General features: G+C 42.7%; 1 protein-coding gene across 1 annotated transcript; it reads left to right on the plus strand.

Annotated features, from left to right (window-relative positions):
* Nucleotides 1–260: 260 nt before the first annotated feature.
* Zim2 (zinc finger imprinted 2) lies at nt 261–16,522 on the plus strand. Its single transcript, XM_077793280.1, has 4 exons — nt 261–639; nt 2,354–2,454; nt 11,685–11,811; nt 15,687–16,522. Exons 1-4 carry the CDS (start codon nt 261–263, stop codon nt 16,520–16,522), a joined length of 1,443 nt encoding a protein of 480 aa, XP_077649406.1.
* The last annotated feature ends 6,867 nt before the right edge of the window (nt 16,523–23,389 follow it).

A 23,389-nucleotide genomic window follows, 5' to 3' on the forward strand; every position in this document is an offset into this window, starting at 1 on the left:
GAGAGTGTGCACAAATATTTACTAATTGTATTTAGGCATTTGTGCAAAATGAGCCAAGTCCCTGTACTTCAGATCACCTCCACCCCATGTCCAGTCCTAACTCTGTGGGCCATTTGTAAGTCTGTGTAACATCTGCAGGTCCTGGGTGTTGCTATCTTTTTTTTCTGATGCAGCTCTGCCCACCATCTTCTACAACAGGGTGTCCTGGAGCAGCCTGCCTTTGAGTGTGCCTCCATCCTGTAAAGGGCCAAGCTGTGAAGATGCTGCATGTGACAGGGGTTCTGGATATCGTGAGAAATCCCCACATCTTTTCTCTGTATGATCAAGAGGAGAATCCAGATTCCATGTCCACAAGGAACCCAGGGACTCTGAAAGTTTCTCATCAAAGGTTTAGGCATTTTCAGTATTTGTCGGTGACCGGGCCTCACCAAGCTGTGAGCCAAATCCAGGAGCTTTGTCGGCAATGGCTTCGGCCAGAGACTCACACCAAAGAGCAAATCATAGAACAACTGGTGCTGGAGCAGTTTCTGAACACACTGCCAAAGGAGGTTCAGGTGTGGGTGAGGTCTCGGCAGCCCAAGAGTAGCAGGGAGGCGGGAGCCCTGGTGGCACACCTGATCCGGGCCTGTGGGGAGAAAGGTAAGACAGGTGTGTCCGCTGACTGACTGCCCTCGTATGCCCAGTCCATAGGAGTGACTGTTGAATGAAGAAATGGTCTTATATATCAGGGTAATCTGCCTAATCTGATGTGAGATGGAAAATGTGGGGGGGTTGATTTTTTTGCTTTGATGTTTATTATTTGAGAGTTCTGGCTTTGTCCCTTCCCCCCACATTTCTTACTCAGCCTAAACTTTAGTATCAATACAAAACAAAACTACACACCCTACCAAAAAACTAGGATCACCCTTGGAATTGACATATTTAGTGTACGTTTGGGGAAAAAATTGTCTATGGATCATTTAGTCTTTTTACTCAAATCAAAAGAATAATTTTTTAAATGAATGGCTGAATTTTACATGCAAGGGAACAAAAAATGTGGGAGACAACAAGTCCTGAAAGTTCAGTCTCTTCTAAAATTTACTGGTCTCTTTCAAAATAAAGTTATTAGATTGGAACTAAGGACGTTTCAAGAATGATAGATGAAAGGCACCCAGTCTTCGTAATCCTTTGAATGAAAATAATACTAAAAACAAAGTGTTTTGTACAATATGAAGATATCTGTATCTACCTATCCAGGGAACAATGAATACAAATCCAAGATTGTAACTATCTCTGGAAGGCAGGATAGAGCATGGACAGAAAAGAAGCAAATGCATAGATGTAAGTTATTGGGAATGTTTTAGTTTGGCACAGGCCTTAATTGTATTTAAAAATGTAAATGAATGAATTTAAAATAAATATGAGGATCATGCCTGACTCAATGCTGATAACATATCATGAGGTAAGGATCGTTAATCTAGTACTGTGTACATGTGTTTCTTATTAGAATTTCTACGATATGTGCAGTGAACATGTTGAACACTTATAATGTATTATTGTAGGTGTTTTTTGTGTATTAAATCATCTTCTTCTATTAACAGCTTTGTGAAATAGGTATTAGCCTTGTTTTATGGACCTGGAGACAATAGCACAAAGTTGAGTAACTTGCTGGTGATTCCACAGGTCTTAATTGGCAGTCGGGATCCAGAGCTAGGCCTGTGTCTGCTCTCACGGTGTTACACTGCCTCAAGTGGACATAGTGGATATTATCCCAGAGGTTCAGACTTGGCCAAGGCATGGAACTCAGGGAACAGAATTGCATAGGGTAGGAGAAGGAAACAACAATCAGTGAGCCACGCACTTGAAAAAGACTGCAGGCAAGGACGGTCCTCAAGGTTCAGGCTCTGGAGGGAAGGTGATGTTATCTTCTGAATCTGAGAATGAAAAAGACGAAACAAAGGCTCCCTGAGGGCTGCTGTTGAAAAGTGACCTACTGTCTGCCCCACATTGGTAACATTTAATCTAAGAGCTTTCAGAGGCATTGAGTACCCTTACTTCTGTTTTACAGTTGAGAAACTCAAATTCCCTGGTGATTTTGATGGAACAGTGGAACCAGAGATCACCACTGTGGAGAGAATTTTCACCATTTGGAAGGCAGTGGGGAGCCATTAAAGGGTTCAGAGCTGGGAAACGACAGTGTTCTCTTTTGGAACTTGCTCCACTGAGTAGAGGAATTATTCTGTGGTCTTTCTCTTAGTCTAGGAAGCCCAGGACTCCTGCTGCCCCCCACAGCAGGATGGGTGGTGTGAGAGTGGAAGGCTGCTCTCTGGATGCTGCGGGACAGGACTCAATTCCATGGTATCCCCTCTTCTAGGTTTCCCTGCTGAGGACTCTGTGCTTGTAGGAAATAGGAGCACCAAGGAACACCCACAGAATACAAAGAGGTTGAACAGTCGACCCTCCGGTGGCTCCCAGGTGAGTCGGGCTTTCTTGTCACTTGGTACTCAAATATGAGTCGGACCTTCTGATTTTGTCACCTCACCTATTTAGGTAAACCCCATCTTCATTTACATTAGCTCATTATATAAATATTACTCTCCTTGACCTTCTCCATCGCTACCCTAAGTTTCTTTTGACTCTCCAGTCCACTATTTCTTTTTTTTTAATATTTATTTTTTAGTTGTAGTTGGACACAAGACCTTTATTTGTTTTTATGTGGTGTTGAGGATCGAACCCAGGGCCTCGCGCCTGCTAGGCGAGCGCTCTACCACTGAGCCACAACACCACCACTCCAGTCCACTATTTCTTGCTTTCCTTTTCTTTGTTGCACTTAAACATTATCCCATATACTATATATTTTCTATCCCTTTGATTTTTTGCAGGGGGAGTGTACTGGGGATTGAACTCAGGGACACTCGACTACTGAGCCACATCATCAGCCCTATTTTGTATTTTATTTAGAGACTGGGTCTCACTGAGTTGCTTAGCATCTCGTTTTTGCTGAGGCTGGCTTTGAACTCGCAATCCTCCTCCCTCAGCCTCCCAAGCCACTGGGATTCTTGGATTTTTTTTTAATATCACACCTTATCTAAGTCTGTGTAGTTTGAACTATTATGCTTATTTTTATAAGTGAGAGAATGGAGGAAGGAAGAGTTAGTAACTTGCTGAAGGTCACACTGTTGTCAAATGGTAAGGCTGCGATATGAACTCAGGTAGTCTGGCTTCAGAGTCCACATTCCTTACCAGTTATTTCTAAGTAATGGCTGAAGTGCCATTACCCCAACTTAGGCTATCTAGATACGGCAGATAAACACTCAATTAAATTTGAATCTCAGATCAACAGTGAATAAATTTTTAGCATAAATATGTCTCATGCAATGTTTGGAATATGGCTTATGCTAAGAAATTATTTGTTGTTCATCTGAAATACAAATTTAGTTAGACATACTGAATGTTACCTGGCTGATCGAACTAAATTTTTAGATTTGAGATAATTGAGTCCATTGGGAAGCATGGACAGACTAGAATAGCCCAGATTTTATATTTTTAATGAAAGATAATATGTTCTACCATTATGTTTTCTCCAAAATAATGCTTAACACACACACACACACACACACACACACACACACGTTGTTGGTACTGGGTGTTGAACAGGAGTTCTTTACCACTGAGCTACCTCCCTTGTCCTTTTTATTTATTTATTTTAAAAAATTATTTATTTGCAGCATAATGCTATTCAATTCATTGTACACAAATGGAGCACAATTTTTTACTTCTCTGGTTGTACACGAAGTAGGGTCACACCATTCTTGAGATCATTCCACGGCCTTTCCTATCCCCTGCCCCTCCTCTCACCCACGTCCTGCGCAGGCAGTGGGAATGGGGCTCCCCTTGGTGGAGTGGGCTGGCTGAGAAATAAAAGCTAGAAAAAATAGAATGATTTAAAAAACACAGGACACAAAAAATGATTTCAAAGAGCAGGGACTGGACAGGCAAGCCAGTCATACGCATCGAGCTTCTATATCCCGCAAAATGGAGCCCACGCCTGCTTTATTTATATAGGGACACATCAAAGGTCTTCCATAGAATCTTCTTCTCCAAAAAGGTTAAAGGTGAGCTGTCCCGTTCCCACCAGTAGTGTGTGAGTGTGCCTTCCCCACACCTCGCCAACACTTATTGTGGTTTCTACTCTTGATAGCTGCCATTCTGACTGGAGTGAGATGGAATCTTGAGATAAAAATCTTAGTTTTGATTTGCATCTCTCTAATTACTAGGAATGTTGAGCATTTTTTTATATTAGTTGGTTGATTGTATCTTTTTCTGAGAAGCAACTGTTCAGCTCCTTAGCCTGTGTATTGATTGAGATGTTTGGTTTTTGGTGTTAGGTTTTTTGGGTTCTTTATATATGCTGGAGATTAATGCTCTCTCTGATGTTTCTGTGGTAAGAATTTGCTCCCACACTGTAGGCTCCTCTTCACCTCATTGATTAGTTCTTTTGCTGAGAAGAAGCTTTTTAGATTCTTCATTTTATTTCTTGTGTTCTAGGAGTCTTGTTAAGGAAGCTGGGGCCCAATCCAGCGTGATGAAGATTAGGGCTACTTTCTCTTCTGTTAGACACAGGGTCTCTCGTCTCATTCCTAGGTCCTGATCCACTGAGGTTGGTGCATGGAGAGAGAAGGGTTTAATGTCATTTTGGTACATATCATTTCCAGTTGAAGAGGCTGTCTCCTCTCAGGGTGTGTTTTGGGCACCTTTGTCTAGTATTCGACAACTGTGTGTGTGTGGGTTTGCTCTCTGTGTCTTCAGGTCTGCTTTGGTGCCAATACCATGCCACTTTTGTCACTGTGACTCTGAAGTATATTAAGGTCTGCTGTAGCGATGCCTCCTGCTGCACTCTTCTAAGGATTGCTTTGGTTATTCTGGGTCTATTATTTTTCAAAATGAATTTCATGATTGCTTTTTCTGTTTCTGTGAGGTACAATGTTTGAATTTTAATTGGCATCACATGAATCCACAGAGTGCTTTTGGTCATGTGGCCATTTTGACAACATCAGTTCTGTCTGTCCAAGAGCATGGGAGATCTTTCCATCTTCTAAGGTCTTCTTCAGTTTATTTCTTTGGTGTTCTGAGTGATCTTTGTAGAGGTCTTCCACCTCTTTTGTTAAATTGAGCCCAAGTATTTTTTTTTTGAGGCTATTGTGAATAGGGTGGTTTTCCTGATTTCTCTTTCTGAGGGTTCATCACTAATGTATAGGAATACACTTGATTTATGGGTATTGATTTTATATCCTGCTACTTTGCTGAATTCATTTATTAAATCTGGAAGTTTTCTGGTGGAATTTTTTTGGATCCTCTAAGTATAGAATCATGTTGTTGGCAAATAGTGATAATTTGAGTTCTTCTTTTTCTATTCAAATCCCTTTAATTTCATCGTGATTGCTCTGGCTAGAGTTTCAAGCACGATGTTGAATAGAAGTGGTGAGAGAGGCATCCCTGTATTGTTCCAGTTTTTAGAGGGAATGTTCCAAATTTTCTCCATTTAGAATGATATTGGCCTGTGTTTAGTATAGATGGCTTTTACAATGTTGGGGTATGTTCCTGCTATCCCTAGTTTTTCTAGTGTTTTGAACTTGCTAAATTTTGTCAAAATGCTTTCTCTGCATCTGTTGATATAATCATATGATTCTTATTTTTTAGGCTATTGATGTGGGGAATTATGTTTATTGATTTTCATGTGTTGAACCAACCCTGCTTTGCTGGGATGAACCCCATTGATCATGGTGCACTATATTTTTAATATGTTTTTGTATGCAATTTGCCAAAATTTTATTGAAAATTTTTGCATCTATGTTCATCAGGAATATTGGTCTGAAGTTTTCTTTCTCTGAGGAATCTTTGTCTGCTTTGGTGTCAGGGTGATACGAGCTTCATAGAATGAGTTGGAAGGGTCCCTTTTTTTCCAGCCACAGGGTAACCTCAGGAGTGTTGGTGGGAGTCCTTCTTTGCGGGTCTTGCAGAACTCGGCGGAGGCTCCGTCTGGTCCCAGCTTTCCTCGGTCGGTGGCTTTGGATGGCGGCTTCTGTCTCCTTGCTTGAACGTGGTCTGTTGGGTAGGTGCCCCCATTCCGTTTGGCAAACCACGTGCCTCTAGAAAGGTGTCAGTGTCTCCGGGACTTTCAGGTCTCCAGAACAGTTTCTGATTGTCTTCTGTGTTCTAGTGGTGTCTGTCGTGTTGTTTCCTTTTCAACTTGGATTTTAGTAATTTGTGTTTTCTCTCTCCTTCTTTTTGTTAGGGTGGCTTTTAAAGGTTTATCAACTTTGTTTATTTTTTCAAAGAACCAGCTTTTTGTTTTGTCAGTTTTTTTCAATTGTTTCTTTTGTTACAATTTCATTGATTTCAGCCCTGATTTTAATTATTTCCTGTCTTCTGCTTTTAGTGTTGATTTGTTTTTCTTTTTCTAGGGCTTTGAAATGTAATATCAGGTCATTTATCTGTTGATGTTTACTTCTTTTAATAAAAGAGCTTAATACAATGAACTTTCTTCTTAGCACTGCCTTTATACATCCCAGAGATTTTGATATGTTGTATCAGATTTCTCATTCACCTCTAAGAATTCTTCTGTTTCTTCCCTGATGTCTTCAGTCATCCATGCCTCATTTAGTAGCATGTTGTTTAGTCTCCAGATGTTGGTGTAGCTTCTTTTTTTAAAATTTTTTCATTGATTTCTAATTTCATTCCATTATGGTCAGATAGAATGCAAGGTGTTTTTTAGTATTATTTTAGTTGTAGATAGACACAGTATCTTTGTTTTTATTTGTTTATTTTTATGTGGTGTTGGGGACCAAACCCAGGGCCTCAGGCGTGCAAGGCAAGCGCTCTACCTCTGAGCTACAACCCCGGCCTTGCAAGGTGTTATCTCTGGTTTTGTACACGCTAAGACTTGCTTTGTGGCATAATATATGGTCTGTTTTGGAGAAGGATCCGTGTGCTGCTTGAGAAAAAAGTGGACTTGCTTGTTAATGGATGAAATATTCTATTATGTCTGTTAAGTCTGAATTATTGTATTACTGAGTTCTGTAGTTTCTTTATTTGATTTTTGTTTGGAGGATTTATCCAGTGATGAGAGAGATGGTAAGGTCACCAGTTATTATTGTGTCATGGTCTGTTTAATTCTTGAAGTTGAGAAGGGTTTGTTCGATATACGTAGATACACCAGTGTTTAGGGCATAGACATTCACGGTTGTTACACCCTGTTGATGCGTGATTTCCTAAAGCAGTGTGAAATGTCCTTCTTCACCCTCTTGACTAACTTTGGTGTGAAGTCCACTTTATCTGATGTGAGATGGAAACTCCTGCCTGTTTCCCAGTCCCTGAGAATGGCATGTTTTTCCCATCCTTCCACCTTCAGTCTGGATGTCTTTTCTGATGAGTCTCTTGAAGTCAGAATATTGTTGGGTCTTTTTTAAATCCAATCAGCCAGTCTCTGTCTAAATTGATGAGTTTAGGCCATTAACATTCAGGGTTATTATTGAGACAGAGTTTGTGTTCCCAGCCATTTTGGTCTGTTTTTGGCTTTTTACTTGACTTGGTTTCTCCTTTGATTGGCTTTTCCTTTAGTGTAGCCCCTCCCTTTCTGATTTTCATTGTTGATTTTCATTTCGTGGAATATTTTCCCGAGGATGTTCTGTAGTGCAGGCTTTCTCATTGTATATTCTTTTAACTTTTGTTTATCATGGAAGGTTTTAATTTCATCATCAAATCTAAAGCTTAATTTTGCTGGATATGAGAGTCTTGGTTGGCATCCATTTTCTTTCAGAGCTTGGCATATGCTGCTCCAGGATCGCCTGGCTTTGAGGGTCTGGGTTGAGAATCTGCTGAGATCTGAATTGGTTTCCCCCATATGTAACCTGAAACTTTCATAGCTTTTGAAATTCTGTCCTTATTCTGTATGCTAGGCATTTTCATTATAACATGTTGGTGTAGATCTGTTGTAATTTTGTATATTTGGTGTCCTATAAGCCTATTGTATTTGATTTTCCAATTCATTCTTTATGTTTGGGAACTTTTCTGATATTATTTCATTGAGGAGATTGTGCATTCCTTTGGTTTGACTCTCTGAGCCTTCCTCTATCCTGATACATCTTAGATTTGGTCTTTTGATGTTATCCCATAATTCTTGGATGTTCTGTTCATGGTATCTCACCATCTTCACTGTGTGGTCAACTTTATTCTCAAGATTGTATATTTTGTCGTCATTGTCTGCCGTCTGTCTTCCAAGTGCCCTAGTCTATTGGTGATGCTTTCTATTGAATTTTTTATTTGGTATATTGTGTCCTTCATTTCAAGGATTTCTGTTTTTTTCTTCCAGAATCTCTATCTCTTTCTTGAAGTAATCTTTTGCTATCTGTATTTGCTCTCTTATCTCTTTGTTGAAGTGATCAGTTGTTGGCTGTATTGCTCTCTTATGTCATTATTTGATTTGCAGATCATTTTAATTATGTACATTCTGAACTCCTTCTCTGACATTTCTTCTATACTGTCAGAAAGTTCTATCATTTTATCATCTTGGTGTGTTGGGGCACTTTCTTCCCTGTCTTTTCATGCTTTCCGAGTGTCTTCCCTCTAGCAGCGCCGATCCTAGATGTTATACTTTCTACCCTATAATCTTAAAGTGTCTCTGTAGGTTTCTGGTGTCTCACCTTTAAGAGGGAGATCAGTATTAACAGCTCCCAATGCAAATGATATATAACTTTAAACCAACGAGTCCCTATTTAGACAATTAGAGTTTTGTCATAACAAACAGAAGTGATGAGTTCAGTTATTATCTGCAGTAGAGACCGTAGGTTTGAAGAGGGTGGACAAAGACAGAAGCAGTGTGGGTGTGGAGTGTGATGTCACGGGTAGGAGGTGAGAATGTAGAGGTGTGAGGTCATAGGCAGAGTGAAGGATGGATCAAAAGAAGCTGGCTGTTAACAGGAGAAAAGAGAGCAAGAGGCGACCCCGTGTAAGGCGCTCTCCTGCCTCTGGTGTGACCAAGCCTGCAGGGACTTGGTGATGGTCTTCCTGGTCCTGGCTATTGTCCCTAGATGGAAGCCGCCACTTCCCTGGTTGGTGGCAGCGGTAGCGTCAAATCTATAAGTACCTGGGTGATGGGCTTCCAGTCCTCCGCCAGTGTCCCAAGATGGAAGCCGTCGAAACTGAAGATGGTGGTGTTGGCCAAGGAGGGGTGACTCAAGATGGCCGTGGAGGTGTCCCAAGATGGAAGCAACCACTTTCAGAGATAGGGCTGAAGGGGCCAGCCTTAGGGTGGCTGTGGGCGGCCTGTTCAGGGATAGAGCGCTGTGGTGTGGGCTGCTGCAGGGTGGCTGCCTCCACACCCTGTCAGTTGTCCCAGGGTGGGGGCTCTAGGGGGGAGGGCTATTACAGTGGCTGCAGTGCCCCGAGAGGGAGGAGTTCTGAGAGGAACCAGGTGCTGGGAGCCATAGCCCTGTCCTCCGCTCTGTGCAGCTGTCCACCCTGGGCCTGCCTGGGCCTGGGGGCTCTGGCATGGGTCACGGGTCAGGCAGGGCCAGTGCTGGGGCCCACCAGGGCCTAGGGGCCCGAATGTGGTTCACGGTTCAGGCCAGGCTGGTCCTTTTTATTTTTTATTTTGAGACAGGGTCTTGATGAGTTGCTGAGGCTCACCTCTAACTTGCCATCCTCCTGCCTCACCTTCCCAAATTGCTGGGATTACAGGCACGTGCCACTGTCCCCGGCTATGAGAAATATTTTAATGAAGTCACCAAACATAAAACTTCTCTGAACTTACATAAAATCACACAGATAAGACTGGTGGTGTCGTCATGTGTTTAGTTACCAGTGGAGGCCCGCTTACACTGGCCCTGCCTGGTCCCACACAGTGGTGCTGAGGGTCGACAGTTGGAGAGGGACTTTCCCTTTAAAGGCACGTTCTAGAATAGTACTCTCAGTGGTGTGGGGTTGCCCATCAGGAGTGAAGAGTGGTTCTCGGGGCCAAAGCGCTGTGGTCATGGTTTGTGTGCATAGTGGTTTCAGAAGTGTTCAGTGAGTGTGTATGTGGATCAGTGCTGATTTGTGATTATCACAGAAGGCCGTCAGACGTGGCCCAGGACTGGTGGGCTCCCAGTGGGCATCCCCACCTGCACACAGAGCACGGACGGCCGCAGCCCTGAGCAGAGGGCACCTCGCGGTGCCGTTGTGAGGGGTTAATTAAAAAGTGTGCTCTTTAATGTTCTTGTTAAATGACACCTTGGAAACCTAAAGGACAAATAATGAAATCAATATGTTGTGTTTCTTTCAGAATCAGAAAAAAAAACCATGGGGGGACGGTAGGAAGTTGTCTAAAAAGGCTTCTTGGCTGGGTGAACAGGAAAAGGTTGGGAACACGTGTTCCTGAGCGTGGCCTGTGTCCCTCCCTTGTCTGTCAGTGACTTGAGTGAAGATGCTTTGTGGGCGCCGCAGTGATGTGAATGAGTTGTTGTTCTGGGTGGATCAGGACACACTAGGAGTGACTGCCTCATGTAAGGGGGAGTTGTGACGTGGTTTCTGCTGATGGTGCCATGTGAAAATGTGGCCCAGGTCCCTAGATCTTGTTATTGTTTTAAGAAAAGCATAAAAACCAGTTAATATGAAATCTCGTATAACTTTTTTATATTGGAAGATAGTATGAAATTTTTTAAAGAATAAAAAACCTCAGGGTTATCCAATAGACCCCTTTGTAGGAGCTGAGCAGCCAGTACAGGACTGCTAATCTAATCTAGTATTTGTTGCTCTGCATAACAAATTTAGACAGTCTCCATTAAAATACAAAAGAGTATGTATGTTAATAAAGTGGATATCATAGTTTATGTAGCCCTCTAGTATCTGCCTTTGAATCGACCTTGGGCTTTCAGGATGGCGGTCTGTACCTTGGTTAGTGGATGTGTGTTTGTGGAATGTCGTTCTATTTCCTCGTCCACGGTGTGTATCTCTTCTACTGTAAGTGGATGCTTGGATTGTGTCCAGGTTGTAGACGTCATAAACAGTACTGTCATAAACATGCTCGATCATTTCTCCAAACATACGAACACACATTCCTAGGAACATAATTTTGGGGTTCAAAGTGGTTTACCATTTTAAATTTCCTTTAGCATCTTTAAGAGATCCTTTGGACTAATGTTTATGTACTTTATGTTTTCAAAATTCTTAATTTTTGTCAATTGAATGGGTATGGTACTTTGTGTTTTTTATTTGTATTTCCCTGTCAATTAATAGGATTGACTGTTTCCTCGTATCTGTCAGTGCTTTGAGTTTTACAGATGAGATACTGAGAGTTAACTTACACAAACTCATAAACTTTCTAAGAACCAGAGCCAGGACTTTAACACAACTCTGATTCTGACACTGGTATACTCCTGAAGTTTTAAGTATTTGCACTCTTGCTTTCTTTACTTACAAAGTGTCTTGAAAGGATCTGTCTCCCCCAGCCTAAATCTGTAGTGATCAGCAGCAGGAACTGTCTCAGAGATGTTCCCATCCTCTCACACCACAAGACAAAGCAAGGCCCTGTGGCCCCTGGATTAGGACACCTGGGGACTTTCAGCCAGTACATCAGCTGCTTTATACTCAGTTCTCTCTCATGAGGCTCCTTGCTGCCGGGATCATTCCTGGACGTTAATCACTTAGGAGTGTTCCTGGTATTTTAGGAATTGGTTACCTTCAGTGACGTGGTCGTGGACTTCAGCCCGGAGGAGTTAGGCTACCTTAGTGCTGCCCAGAGGAACCTCTACCGGGAGGTCATGCTGGAGAATTACCAGAACCTGCTCTCCCTAGGTAAGTGTGCTGTCTCTACAGAACTCGTTTCTGCCCACTGGGCTCGAGGGTCTCAATTCCTGTGTCTTCTTGTTGTGTCAGTAACGCTGGTTCATGTCATCACTGCGTTCAACCTAGGTCAGAGGCAGTACTTTGATATTAAACTCATTGTTAATTATAAAATGGTTAACATTTATTGAGCACTTAATGTGTGTCAGGTACCAGTCTAGCACTTTACATGTTTAACTTCTTTAATCCTCACACTGGTTCTGTGGGAGAGAGAGACTTCTTATTGCCATTATTATTATTATTGTTATCATTAGTGCCATTTTATGAAGAAACTGAGTCATGAACAAGTTAAATTGTTTCTCTAAAATGGAATTTGACCCAAGTAGCCTGACTCTAGAATCTGCTCCTTTATATTAATGTGCTGCTGCTGAAAGATGTTTCTCTTGTAATTTTCTTTCAAACTTTCTTATACTAATCAGGTATAAAGTGTTAGTTTGGTGTTAGCATTTCTCTGCATCTTGTTGGTCTTCCATTTTAGTAGAGAGAAGACCTCAGGTATAATTCTTATTTAGGGGAAAAAAAAGCCAGTTAGCAGTGAATAATCTTGGTTTCTTACAGTATCTAGGTTTTTTGTTTTTTGGTGTTTTTGCAAATGATATTTGTTTCAATTTATGGAGTTGACATAAATCTCCCATTTAAAATAGGCCCATTTAAGTTACAAAGAAGGAGGTTTAAAGAAAAATATAAGTAAACACTATCTACTTCTCTAAATGGCACCTAGATATGGCCAGAATAGGACAGGTGTTCATTAATTGGTCAGAGAAGTCATGGTGTGACAGATGTGGTATAGGGCTAGGTTAGGTATAGTAGTCCCTCTGTCCTCATGGACGTCCTGTCTGAGTGGGAAAAGACAGACCATCAGACAGCGCACGCGAAGGAAGGATTGCAGCGTGGGAAACGAGGAGCTGATGGGTGGGGAGGAGCATACAGAGTGGAGTGCATTCCGCAGAGGGGACCTGTAATGGCCCCCTTTGGGCAGCTGTGTCCGATTCCCCCTGCTGAAGTACAGAGCTGGAAAACTACCCTCAGTCCTCTGTCCAGGTTCACTCAGCAGCAGGGTTGACATGTGGGGCCATCTGTGCCTCGCAGGATGGTGGACAGCACCCTGCCTCCACCCACTAGGGGCCGGGAGCACCTGCGTCTTTCCCACAGCTGGGACACAGAGGTGATCTCCCGACATTGTGTCCTCTGGGGGGAAGAGCCCCTGAGAACCACTGCTCTCTAGGTTTGAAACCGACTCCGTTTTCCTCCTTTCTATTCCCCCACAGAATCTGGAGTTGCTGAACCCCGAGTTACGATTTACAGTTCCTTTCTTCCTCAACAGGGTGCCAGTTCTCTAAACCTGACATTATCTCACTCCTGAAAGAAGAGGCATGGGCAGTGGAGGAGGACAGGAGGACAGTGACGTGTCCGAGTGAGTGGTGAGGGGAAGCTATGGAGATAAGAATCGTGGGAAGGCAGCGCCCTGCCCAGGGGAGGGGAGGGCCCAGTGGGCAGCAGATGCCATCAGGGCCTTCCTCAAAGCCCTCAGGTCCAGGAGAAGGCTGGGAGGTGCTCTCACTCAAGGGCCGTCTCTCCTCAGCATTCGCCCTCACCTCTTCCTGCAGCGTGAGTTCCTCTTTGGCCCAGCTCCAGGGAGGGCAGTGTCCTTTTCTCTAGTATTCCATCCCTTCATTCATTTGTGCCTTTCTTCTTGCGGTGGGATCATAGGTCTTCCTCTTTAGCTGAGCAAGCAAAAGACCTTGGCATAATGACCCTTCGGTTTCCTCAGCCCCTACTTCCCCCAGGCTGGTTCCTAAGATCTGTGGACATCCACAGACTCCCCCTTCCCTGACGTTTCTTTCCATTCCCTCCCCACGTGAGCTGACCCATATGGAAACCTCGAGGAAGACTGATACCCGCAGAAAGACAGTAAATCCAAGGTCCCTGGGGTTGGATGAGCTCGGGGGTTCCTGAAAGAAGAGGCGAGGACTTGGAGAGAGTCACAGAGAAAGACAAGGGCCAGCCCACATAGGGGTAGATAGGAGTGTCGATGCTGTTCCCATGAGGTGGAGAAGTAGTGGGGGCACTGAGCAGGTGGTGTGCTGTCACTCTAGAACGGTGCTGTCCAGTATGGCAGGCACTGGCCGTGTGTGGCTACTTACGTATAAACTAGTTGAACTTATATGAAATTTAGAATTTAGTTTCTGGGTCACAACAGCCCCATTTCCATTCCTGAGAGCCACGTGTGCCACTGGCTGCTGTGTCAGAGACACGTAGAGCATTCCCCTCGTGGCAGGGAGTTCTGTCGGGCACTGCCACTCTAGAAAGATCCGTTTAGCTGGTCTCCAGAGGATGGGTGGAAGCCTAGAGAGACAAGCTGCCCTTTGAAAGTAGAACTGGCAGAAGGGGCTGCAGTAGTGGACGTAAGCAGGTGAGGAAAGCAGAAGAGGGCCAGTGAGAAGGGGTGCTTCTCTGTCCTCTGTTCTTGAGTCTTCCTTCCAAAGGCCATTTCCTAAAATGCCTGCTCCATTGTGAAGGGTCCAGCTGTCCCCTTACCCGATGACCTCCTACATCGCATTCCACCTCTGCTGTCCCACCTAGACTGCTTCGCACACTGCAGGGGTCTTTGGGGATACAACCCCTGTGTTCATCATTCTTTCTTCCAAACCACAGAGTTATACTTGATTTCCTTGGCTTTCCTCCAACCCAAGAATTGCCTTTATAAAACCCCAAATCTTAACCAGTTTTTAAAAATCATCCTCAAGATAAAATTCAAACTTTTGCAAAACATTTAGTTTTTTCCCATTCTGGCGTATAATTCGCCTCCCAGCCTCATCTCCTATAAGATCTTCCAACTGAAATTGGTGTTTCTGACATCCTGGGACTGTGTATTTTCATAATTTGTGTGTGTGTGTGTTGCTGGGGATGGAACCCAGGGCCTTGAGCATGCAAGGCAGGCACCCTACCAACTGAGCCACATCCCCAGCCCTCACAGTTCATCGTCTTTGCTAAGACCGTCATCATGTCCTTCATCACTTAAACTGAGCCCAAATGCCATCCCTTCCACTAGTCTTTGCAAAGAATCAATTCCCCCATCATTTTAGTTTGGTTGAGGTCTTCTTTGCAGATTGCTGATAATCATCTGGTTGGGCAATGCCTTGCACAAAATAGGCATTTAATAAATTTTGGATTGAAGGATATTGGTTGGTTGGCATTGTAGATTAGGTTGAAATAAAATTAAGATCCAAAGAAGGTTAGAATCTTAGAATCCTTTTGCTTTATTCTGAGAAAGAGGCTGTTGACCTGTTAATTATAGTGTTTCCTCAATGACCCTGAAGAACCATGATAATAGGTATTCTTTAAAAATATTCCCAGGTAATACCAGTTTAGAAATGCTACTTTCTGTCCCTTTCCTCTTGGAGAAATGAGATGCATATCATCCAGGAATGAAACCTGCTTGATTTGTATCATATGGTATTTCCCAAGTTGACTTGACAGTGGAACCCCTTTATGGTCAAAGCTACTCCTTTTTCAAAATATTAGTGATCTGTCAAGCATGGTTTGGAAAATGTCGACAGCCCCCATCCCAGGTCTTTATATGGTTCCCCTCATTCCACTTTCTGTGTCTGGCTTCTCTGTTCTTTTCCGCTGTTCTTCACCCTCCAATGGTTATTGTCCCTCCAATCCTGTTTTGATTTTCTCCTTAGGTTCATTCCCACAGTTATATTGTGGGAAGAGACCTGAAACCAAAGAATTAATCCCAAAGCAGAGCTTGTCCATATAAAAATCATTCTTTGGGGCAGGAAGGGAGGGTCAGGTAGGTAACTTCTGCCATGTCTGTGTAGGAGCGTCTTCTCCTGATGATCCATCAGAGTCATACCTTGGCAACCAGGAGAATCAGACTTCAAGTCCCGTGACCACGAGTGACATGAAGACCTCTGCTCAGGAAGGAAGCCACGGCAGTGATGCACTTGAGAGACACTCTCATCTTACCACACCATCAGGGGCTCTTCCAGGAGAGGGTCCCCTGGATCGCACTGCTCTTGAAACATGTGTCAGACCCCAGCCAGTGGAACCTATCAGATGTAAATTTTGTGAAAGGATCTTTAGTACCCAGATGGGCCTTAGGAAACATGAGCAAATCCATACTGGAAAGAAACCCTTTGGGTGTAAACAATGTGGCGAAACCTTCTTTCTCATGCCCCACCTCACCAGACACCAGAAGACTCATTTGGCCCTGAGGCCCTCTAGGTACCGTCAAGTCAGCAAGTCTTTCATCCCGCCTGCAGATCTCGGGGGCGCTGTAAGAGTTCACAGTCAGGAGGACTACTATGAGTGCTTTCAGTGTGGCAAAGCTTTTGTCCAGGACGTGCATCTTTTTCAACATCTCAAAGCCCATGAAGCAGCAGAGGCCCTTCCCCCTGGGCTGCCCCGCAACAAGACACACTTAATTCGTTATCAGCGGAAGCACGACTATGTTGGAGAGAGATCCTGCCAGTGTTGTGACTGTGGCAAAGCCTTCAGTCGGAGCTCACATCTCATTCAGCACTATCGGATTCATGCTCAGGAACGGCCGTACCAGTGCCAGCTCTGTGGGAAGTGTTTCAGCCTGCCCTCCTACCTCACTCAGCATTATCAGCTCCATTTCCAGGAGACACTGGCTGAATGCCATTACTGTTGAAAAACTTTCAGAGAACAGTTTTTCTCAACATTTTTCACTTTATCCTGTAGAGAGACCTTTTGAATGACCTGAATTGAAATGTTTTATACTTGTCCTCACAGCTTGTTAACTCAAAAAGCCAGCATGGTGTAGTCAAAACCAGTGAATAGTTTAAGTGTGTAGGTAACCTTTTTGCATGAGAAGATCCAACACGTTAGCAGTCATCCAGGCATAGTGCTTACAAAGAATGTTTTGGTTGCAGAGGAAGAAAGCTAATAGATCTTGCCCTTCTTTGTGGTATGCATGGAATGGAGACCCTTGATTCTGACATCCCAATGAAAAACTTATAATTGGCTGTTGGAATCCAGACTGCCAATATGTGGCCTGAGCTTTTATTGAAGAATTAACATTCAGTGTCTTCACCACATGGGATGTATCAGTAAACAGAATTTTGAGGTTCTACCTAGATTTATCCAATCACAAAGCTTATTTTATTGTAATATATTTATATCATACCTCATGGTTTATAAAATGTTATGTGTTATTTTATTTGATTCTTCAAAGAATGCTTCCAGGTATCTAGGATACTTATTCTATTTTACAGATAAAGTAAACTTGAAACTCCCAAATTCTCAGTTGATTTGAACAAGGTTGTAAGGAATGGTGCAGGAACGGAACTCAGATTTTTCTTTTTATCTCTTTGTCATATCCTCCCTGAAGAAAAGACGTAGTATTATGCTTTCTATAGCCGTCTTCCTATCCAGTAACCCAACATCATTTCACATTAAATCAGATAAGGCCACTTGTGATACAGAGGTTAAGAACTTTTTCTTAGGGTGAAGTTCTGACATTTCTCTTGTGACTTAGGATTAGATAATAACTTTTTGAGATATAGATTTAAGGGAATATATTTTTGCTAAACAATTTCTTGTAATTTGTAAAGCTATCACTGATCAAGTAGAGGGTTTTTTCTTTTTTGGTTGCTGTTTGAGGGTTTGAGCTTATTTTTCTCTTTTCCTTTTTTATTTCTAAAAAATAATTCAGTGAGAAAGCAGTGTTTCTGCTTTCTTGGACTCTGACATCATCCGCATGGCCATCTTCACTTAAAACCCTATTTCTTTACTATGCATGCTTCATTCTTTAAAGATATAAGCCCTGAATTACAGTAAACATCTTTTAGACCAGATTGGTAGGATGTGAAACGCCTTCTCCTACTGCCTTGAACGGTGGTCAAATGCAGATACACATGGTGACCGTTTGGACCTGGAACCCCAGGACCTGGAAAAGGTGTGTGGTTGCTGCTGTTATTCCAGCTCTTTTTGTCAACCAACCTTGTTTGAGGTTGATCTGTAATATGTGCTCTAAGGTTATGAAATTTAAAACAAATATGACTTACCAGAATGTACACCAGCAAAAGTAGTGCTGGCCGCACGATCCCTCGCCCTTCGTTTCTGAAGTGCTGAATGAAATGCCCTCATTGGCTGGGTCTGTTTTCTCCCCCAACCCACAGCTGAGTCGCTGATACCTGGTTTCTGATCCTGCTGACACTCGGTGGGGGGATGTGAGGTTGATGTGTCTTACTTGTGGGAACGTCGACCTTGATGCTTTGACTTAAAATGGGTCTGTTAGGTCTTTCTACTGTACAGTCACAGTTAACTGTAAAGTTAAAGTTTATCTTGGTAACTAATGGTTAGCTTATGGGAGAAACTTTAAAACCATGCAGGTACCCAGTGTCTCCTTAAACTATTACCCACTGGATCCTGACATCTGTCGAATAGGTCCTGCTGTAGCCATTATTACTCGGTATATCCGAATGGTGTTTTCCTGTTCCCTCGCTCCTTCTGTATTTTGTAGTTGAAATTGTCTTTTGAGAAAGTGTTGTCCTCCTCATTGGTTTATGCAGTAGTTTATTTCATCGAGGCTGCGTGAGGGTGCACTCTGTGAGGCGTAATTCCATACTATTACCATTCATTTTGTCATTCAAGGGCTTTCAGCTCTGGTCACGGAAGCTCTCTCGGGTTGGCTCCTGTGGCCTTTTGCTCAGCGCCTGTCATTTTCAGAAACTGCTTCTTTCTTGCCCTCCTGACTTTCTCTCCCTTCCCTTCCGGGAAGACCTGCCTTTAGGAGAGCTGCCACCTCATCACCCGTGGGAAGTCCCTCCTCCCAGAGTCACGGTGTGCCCAGGTCCCTCAGTCTCCGCGTTCCACTTCTCCCTGTGCAAGTTTCGCCAGCTCGACCCCCTTCCTGGGCTGTTGTGTACTTAATACTTTTTTAACTGACTCTTTTTTAAATTTTTTATTTCCATATATCTACTTAAAAAGGAAAATTCAAAATACCTTAGACAAAGGGTTTACGCAGTCCACAGCCAGGCCTCCCCGTCAGGTCCAAGATGCCCTTTCCATGGGCTTTGTTCAATCCAGATCCAAACATGGTCCACCAATTACATTTGCTTGTTTTATCTTTTGTATCTTTCTTATTCTAAGGCAGTTCCCCCACTTTTTTTTAGATGACTTCTATATCCCTGAGAATAATGTAGCTATTCATTTCCCTTCTTCCCCTACTAAATTTTAATATACCTTTTTAGGTTCTCCTCTTATACTCAGGATTATTTTATTTTTTAAACTTAGAAGCACTTGTTTTTAAATTTTCACCTTTAATTGTGGTTAAAAGAACATGCGATATAAAATTTACCATCTTACCATTCTTACTGTGTGGTTTAGTAATGCCAAGTGTATTCACATTGTTATACAAAGGTTCCCAGAACATTTCCATCTTTCAAAATAAATAAACACATTAAATAATAACTCTTTTCTCCCTGCCCCAGGCTTTGGCAGTCATTCACTCTTTCCATACTTTCTACCGGTGCCTTGTGCTTGTACATGATCATGGGATTCGTTGTCACAGTGTCACACGTGCACACAGCATAACAACAGAATTTGGCCAGTACCATTCCCCAGGTCCCCCCTCCCAGTCCCTTTTCTCTACTCTCTGGATCTTCCTTGGATTTTCATGAGATCCCCCCCCCCGACCTTTTTTTTTCCTTTTCTCTTTAGCTCCCACATATGAGAGAAAACATGACCCTTGACCTTCTGAGTCTGGCTTATTTATCTTAACATAATGTTCTCAAGTTCCATCCATTTTCCTGCAGATGACATAATCTCGCTCTTCTTTGTGGCTGAGTAAAATTCACTGTGTACACACCACATTTTCTTTATCTATTCATCTGTTGATGGACACCTAGGCTGGGTGCGTGGTTTGGCTATTGAGAGCACCATTTTTGAAAGCTTTGTGTGACTGTGCAGTTCATACTGGGAGATACGGTGGTTGTCCTGTGGAATGTCCCACTCCGTGTGCCTTCCAGGGTGCCTGTGAGCCTGCCTCTCCACTGTATCCCTCTACATGAGAGTCGGCTCCCGACTCTGGGGACCAGGTCTGCTTTCAGCTTCTGTGGCAAGAACGCTCCACAGGGTTCTCTGTACTCTGCATCGCATCCCTCTGGCAGGGCAGGATCCGCTTTTCCTGAGACCCACCTCGTAGAGTCATGCTCCACGCCAGCTCACTGATGGCTGCAACATGGCTTTGGTATTTTCACCATCAGTAGGTACTCTTCTTGAGCCAGCTAGTTCTTTTTCTCCCTTTTCTAGACTTTTCTCAACTTGCCTTGCCTCCATCACCCCAGCCTGGCCTTCATTCTCCTGAGTTAAGAGGGTGGGTGGTCCTTGAAGTCTGGTAGGGGCTGTTGTGGACAGCCATGGGCCTGGGCGTGGCTTCCTGGGAGTCTTAAGTAGAGAATCTCAGGGAGTGTTGGACTGTACTGTCTTGGTCTGGCCTCCTCCTTCTCCCTTCCTCCCCCACACACCTGCTGACAGTCCACACTGCCACCTGTAGACTCTCTGGGTGTGTGGGACAGGCACACGCCATGCCTCCAGGTTGACAAGGTAGACTAAGCTTGCGCAATGGTGGATGCCCCAGCTCTGCACTGGCTTTCAGCCAGCCCTTTATCTTGCTGCTAGATAGGTGGGTGCTAAGGGTAAAGTAAAGATCCACTTCCATGCCCGGATTCCTGATAGTCCTCACAGTTAGGTACTGCTTGTATTTAGAAGTTATTTTTTTTTAAATTTAGATGCATTCCTGTTTTAACCTTTGTGTGTGTGTGTGTGTGTGTGTGTGTGTGTGTGTGTATACAAGTCATTTATTTCCTTTAAGAAAACTAGAAAATACGTTTTTTTTTTACTTTGAATATTTTTATTTCCTCTTCACAGATAAGTTTGTTGCTGTCCATTTCCCTTATGCATACATCTATATAGTTTATAAAAAGATGTGTATTTTTGAAATGAAATACTGTAAACACTGCTTCAAAAACTATAATTCTTAGTCTCATGTATCATGATCATCTTTCCGTAGCCATAAATATACCCCGGGTTTCATTCTTTAGGACTGCCTAAGTACTTGGTTGCATGGATATGTCCTCATTTATTTCACCTGGCCTTCCAGGGCTGGAAACTGAGGTGGTTGTAATTTATATCTTCTATGCTCATTGCTGCTGGAGTTAGGCTTCCTCCTTTCACCTCTTGAGTCTTTTAAAAAACTTATTAGTGCATTATAGCTATAGATACTGTCCGGTTCATGTTGACATAGTGATACCCAATGGCATGTCATCCACTCCATTTCCATCTCCAGGGCTTCCTCTTTGCTTCCCCTCCTCGTTCCCGACCCCCTCCTCCACCCTACAAGTCTTCCTTCTCCTGATAGTTTTCAGTTGGTACTTTACAGATACACAGAAGGGTGGATTCACCGTGGTGTGTGTGTGTGCGTAGCATGATGGGCCATCTCATCCTACAGGGCCTCCCTTCCCACCGCTCCGCCCCCCTCTGCTGCACTCACCTGCCCTCTGTTTACAGTATCTCAGCATTTTCCTTCTCAGTTTCCTTGCACTTGGTTTTGCTTTCTAAGGGGAGATTCTCAGCAGGGGAATCTCTGAGCCAAAGGTATGTGTATCTTAAAGGCTTTGAAAATCTCCTCGCCTCATCCCAGTCGGCACTGAAAGTTGTTCTGATGGTTTTCTCTAAGGAACAATTGTAAACCGCTCAGTTCTCTGCATGTCCCTTGAAGAATTTGCACTATGACTCCATCTTAGGAAATAACAGGACCGGAAGTCATAATTGAAGAGAGCCACTATCAACAGACGTCGTTTATTAGAATCTTAATTTTAAGTCTTATTAACACACACACACACACACACTTTGCCTATATGACAAGCCAAAAAAGAGGTTCTTTATTTACTAATGCACTTTGTATCCAGATGCTTGCAGACTTCTTTTTTTTTTAAGAGAGAGAGAGAGAGTTTTTCTAATATTTATTTTTTAGTTTTTGGTGGACACAACATCTTTATTTTATTTGTATGTGGTGCTGAGGATCGAACCCAGCGCCCCGCGCTCGCCTTGAGCCACCTCCCCAGCCCACTTGCAGACTTCTTGATGTGCAGTTCAGACCCGTTACCTGTTTGGCTTGTGTGTCTTCATGCTTCTTACTGATTTGTATGACTCATTTTCCTTTATTTTTTAAAGTATGAATTTCTGAAGGGTTAATGTTTATTTTTCTTTTAAAATAACACTTGGCTCATTAAGAATAACTGCTTTCCTTTCCTGTATCCCCCCAAATCAAGAAAAATATGCTGTGAACACTATTAGCATTTCAGTTTGTTTTCTTATAATTTTAAAATACCAGGTTTATAAAGTTGCCTCCAGGAAGAGGTGGGAAAAAGGTTTCATTTCCAGATTCTGTTCCTGTTTTCTGTTTTCACATGTGACAAAGCTTTCTAATGTGTTTACAGATAGTCGTCACATGGCTAGGACCATTCTCTGTGTGCAGAAGCACCCCTTGTTCTTCTAGCCAGCCTGTGCCTTACAAAACAGACCTCATCCCCTCCTCGTCCCCCCTCACCACCTCCTGAGTAAGTCCTTGATGGGACCTAGCACTTTGTGGTGTGGCCCTTCTTCTGTTGTGTGGATATTTAATTTATTTTTGATTTTTCATAATGATAAATGATATTTAGTAAACATTTTTGGTGCTTAAATATTTTTCAAAATTTAAGTTTCTTTCCTTATTATAGATTTTGCCCAAGAGGAATTTCTGGGTCAGAAGATGTATAATTGTTTTAAGGTTCTCAATACATCCAAAAATCCTTTCAAAAACTTTCACCAGTGAGCATGACTGCTGGTAACACATTGATTTGTGTTCCCACCCAGCAGCTGACACTGTGGAAGCAGAGTATTTTTTGTCTTTGCTAATTTAATAGGGGAAAGGGCACTTCATTTTAATTGTATTTATCTGATTGTTAAGGAGGCTCAACATTTTCTGGTGAGCTTTTTAAGAAATTATATTTCCTCTTTTGCATTGTCTGTCCTTCAGTCATTTGTCTATGTCTTTAGTCTCTTCCTATTAATCTGAGCCATTTCTTTGTAGAATAAAGATACTAATTATTTGCCTTTATTTTGGCTGCAAATGTTTTCCCAGCTTGTTTGGTATTTTCTTAGGATTACTGTTTGACAGGGATTCAATTTTTTATGTCTTCTTTTCCAAGCCTAAAAAAAAAAAAAAAATCTAATCTTTGTAAACATTGGAGTGTTTTATTCTGGAGTTTTTATTATTTTAAATATGCTTTAACCATTTTTTAGTTTACTTGGGAGATGGTGTAAAAAGAGGATGAAAATCACCCTTTCTCCACTATAAACTGCTTCAGTATCAAGAATCTGTAAGCGTTGAAGACAGCCGGGTGGAACAGGACCCGTGTCTGGAACATATGCTTTGTTTTACTAGGTTTTCACCCTGTTTTGACCTATTCCTATAATCTTTTTAATTTTCTATATTTAAGGGGTCTTTCAGCAT

The sequence above is a fragment of the Urocitellus parryii genome, chromosome 15, assembly GCF_045843805.1.
Source record: "Urocitellus parryii isolate mUroPar1 chromosome 15, mUroPar1.hap1, whole genome shotgun sequence".
NCBI classification, from domain to species: Eukaryota; Metazoa; Chordata; class Mammalia; order Rodentia; family Sciuridae; genus Urocitellus; species Urocitellus parryii.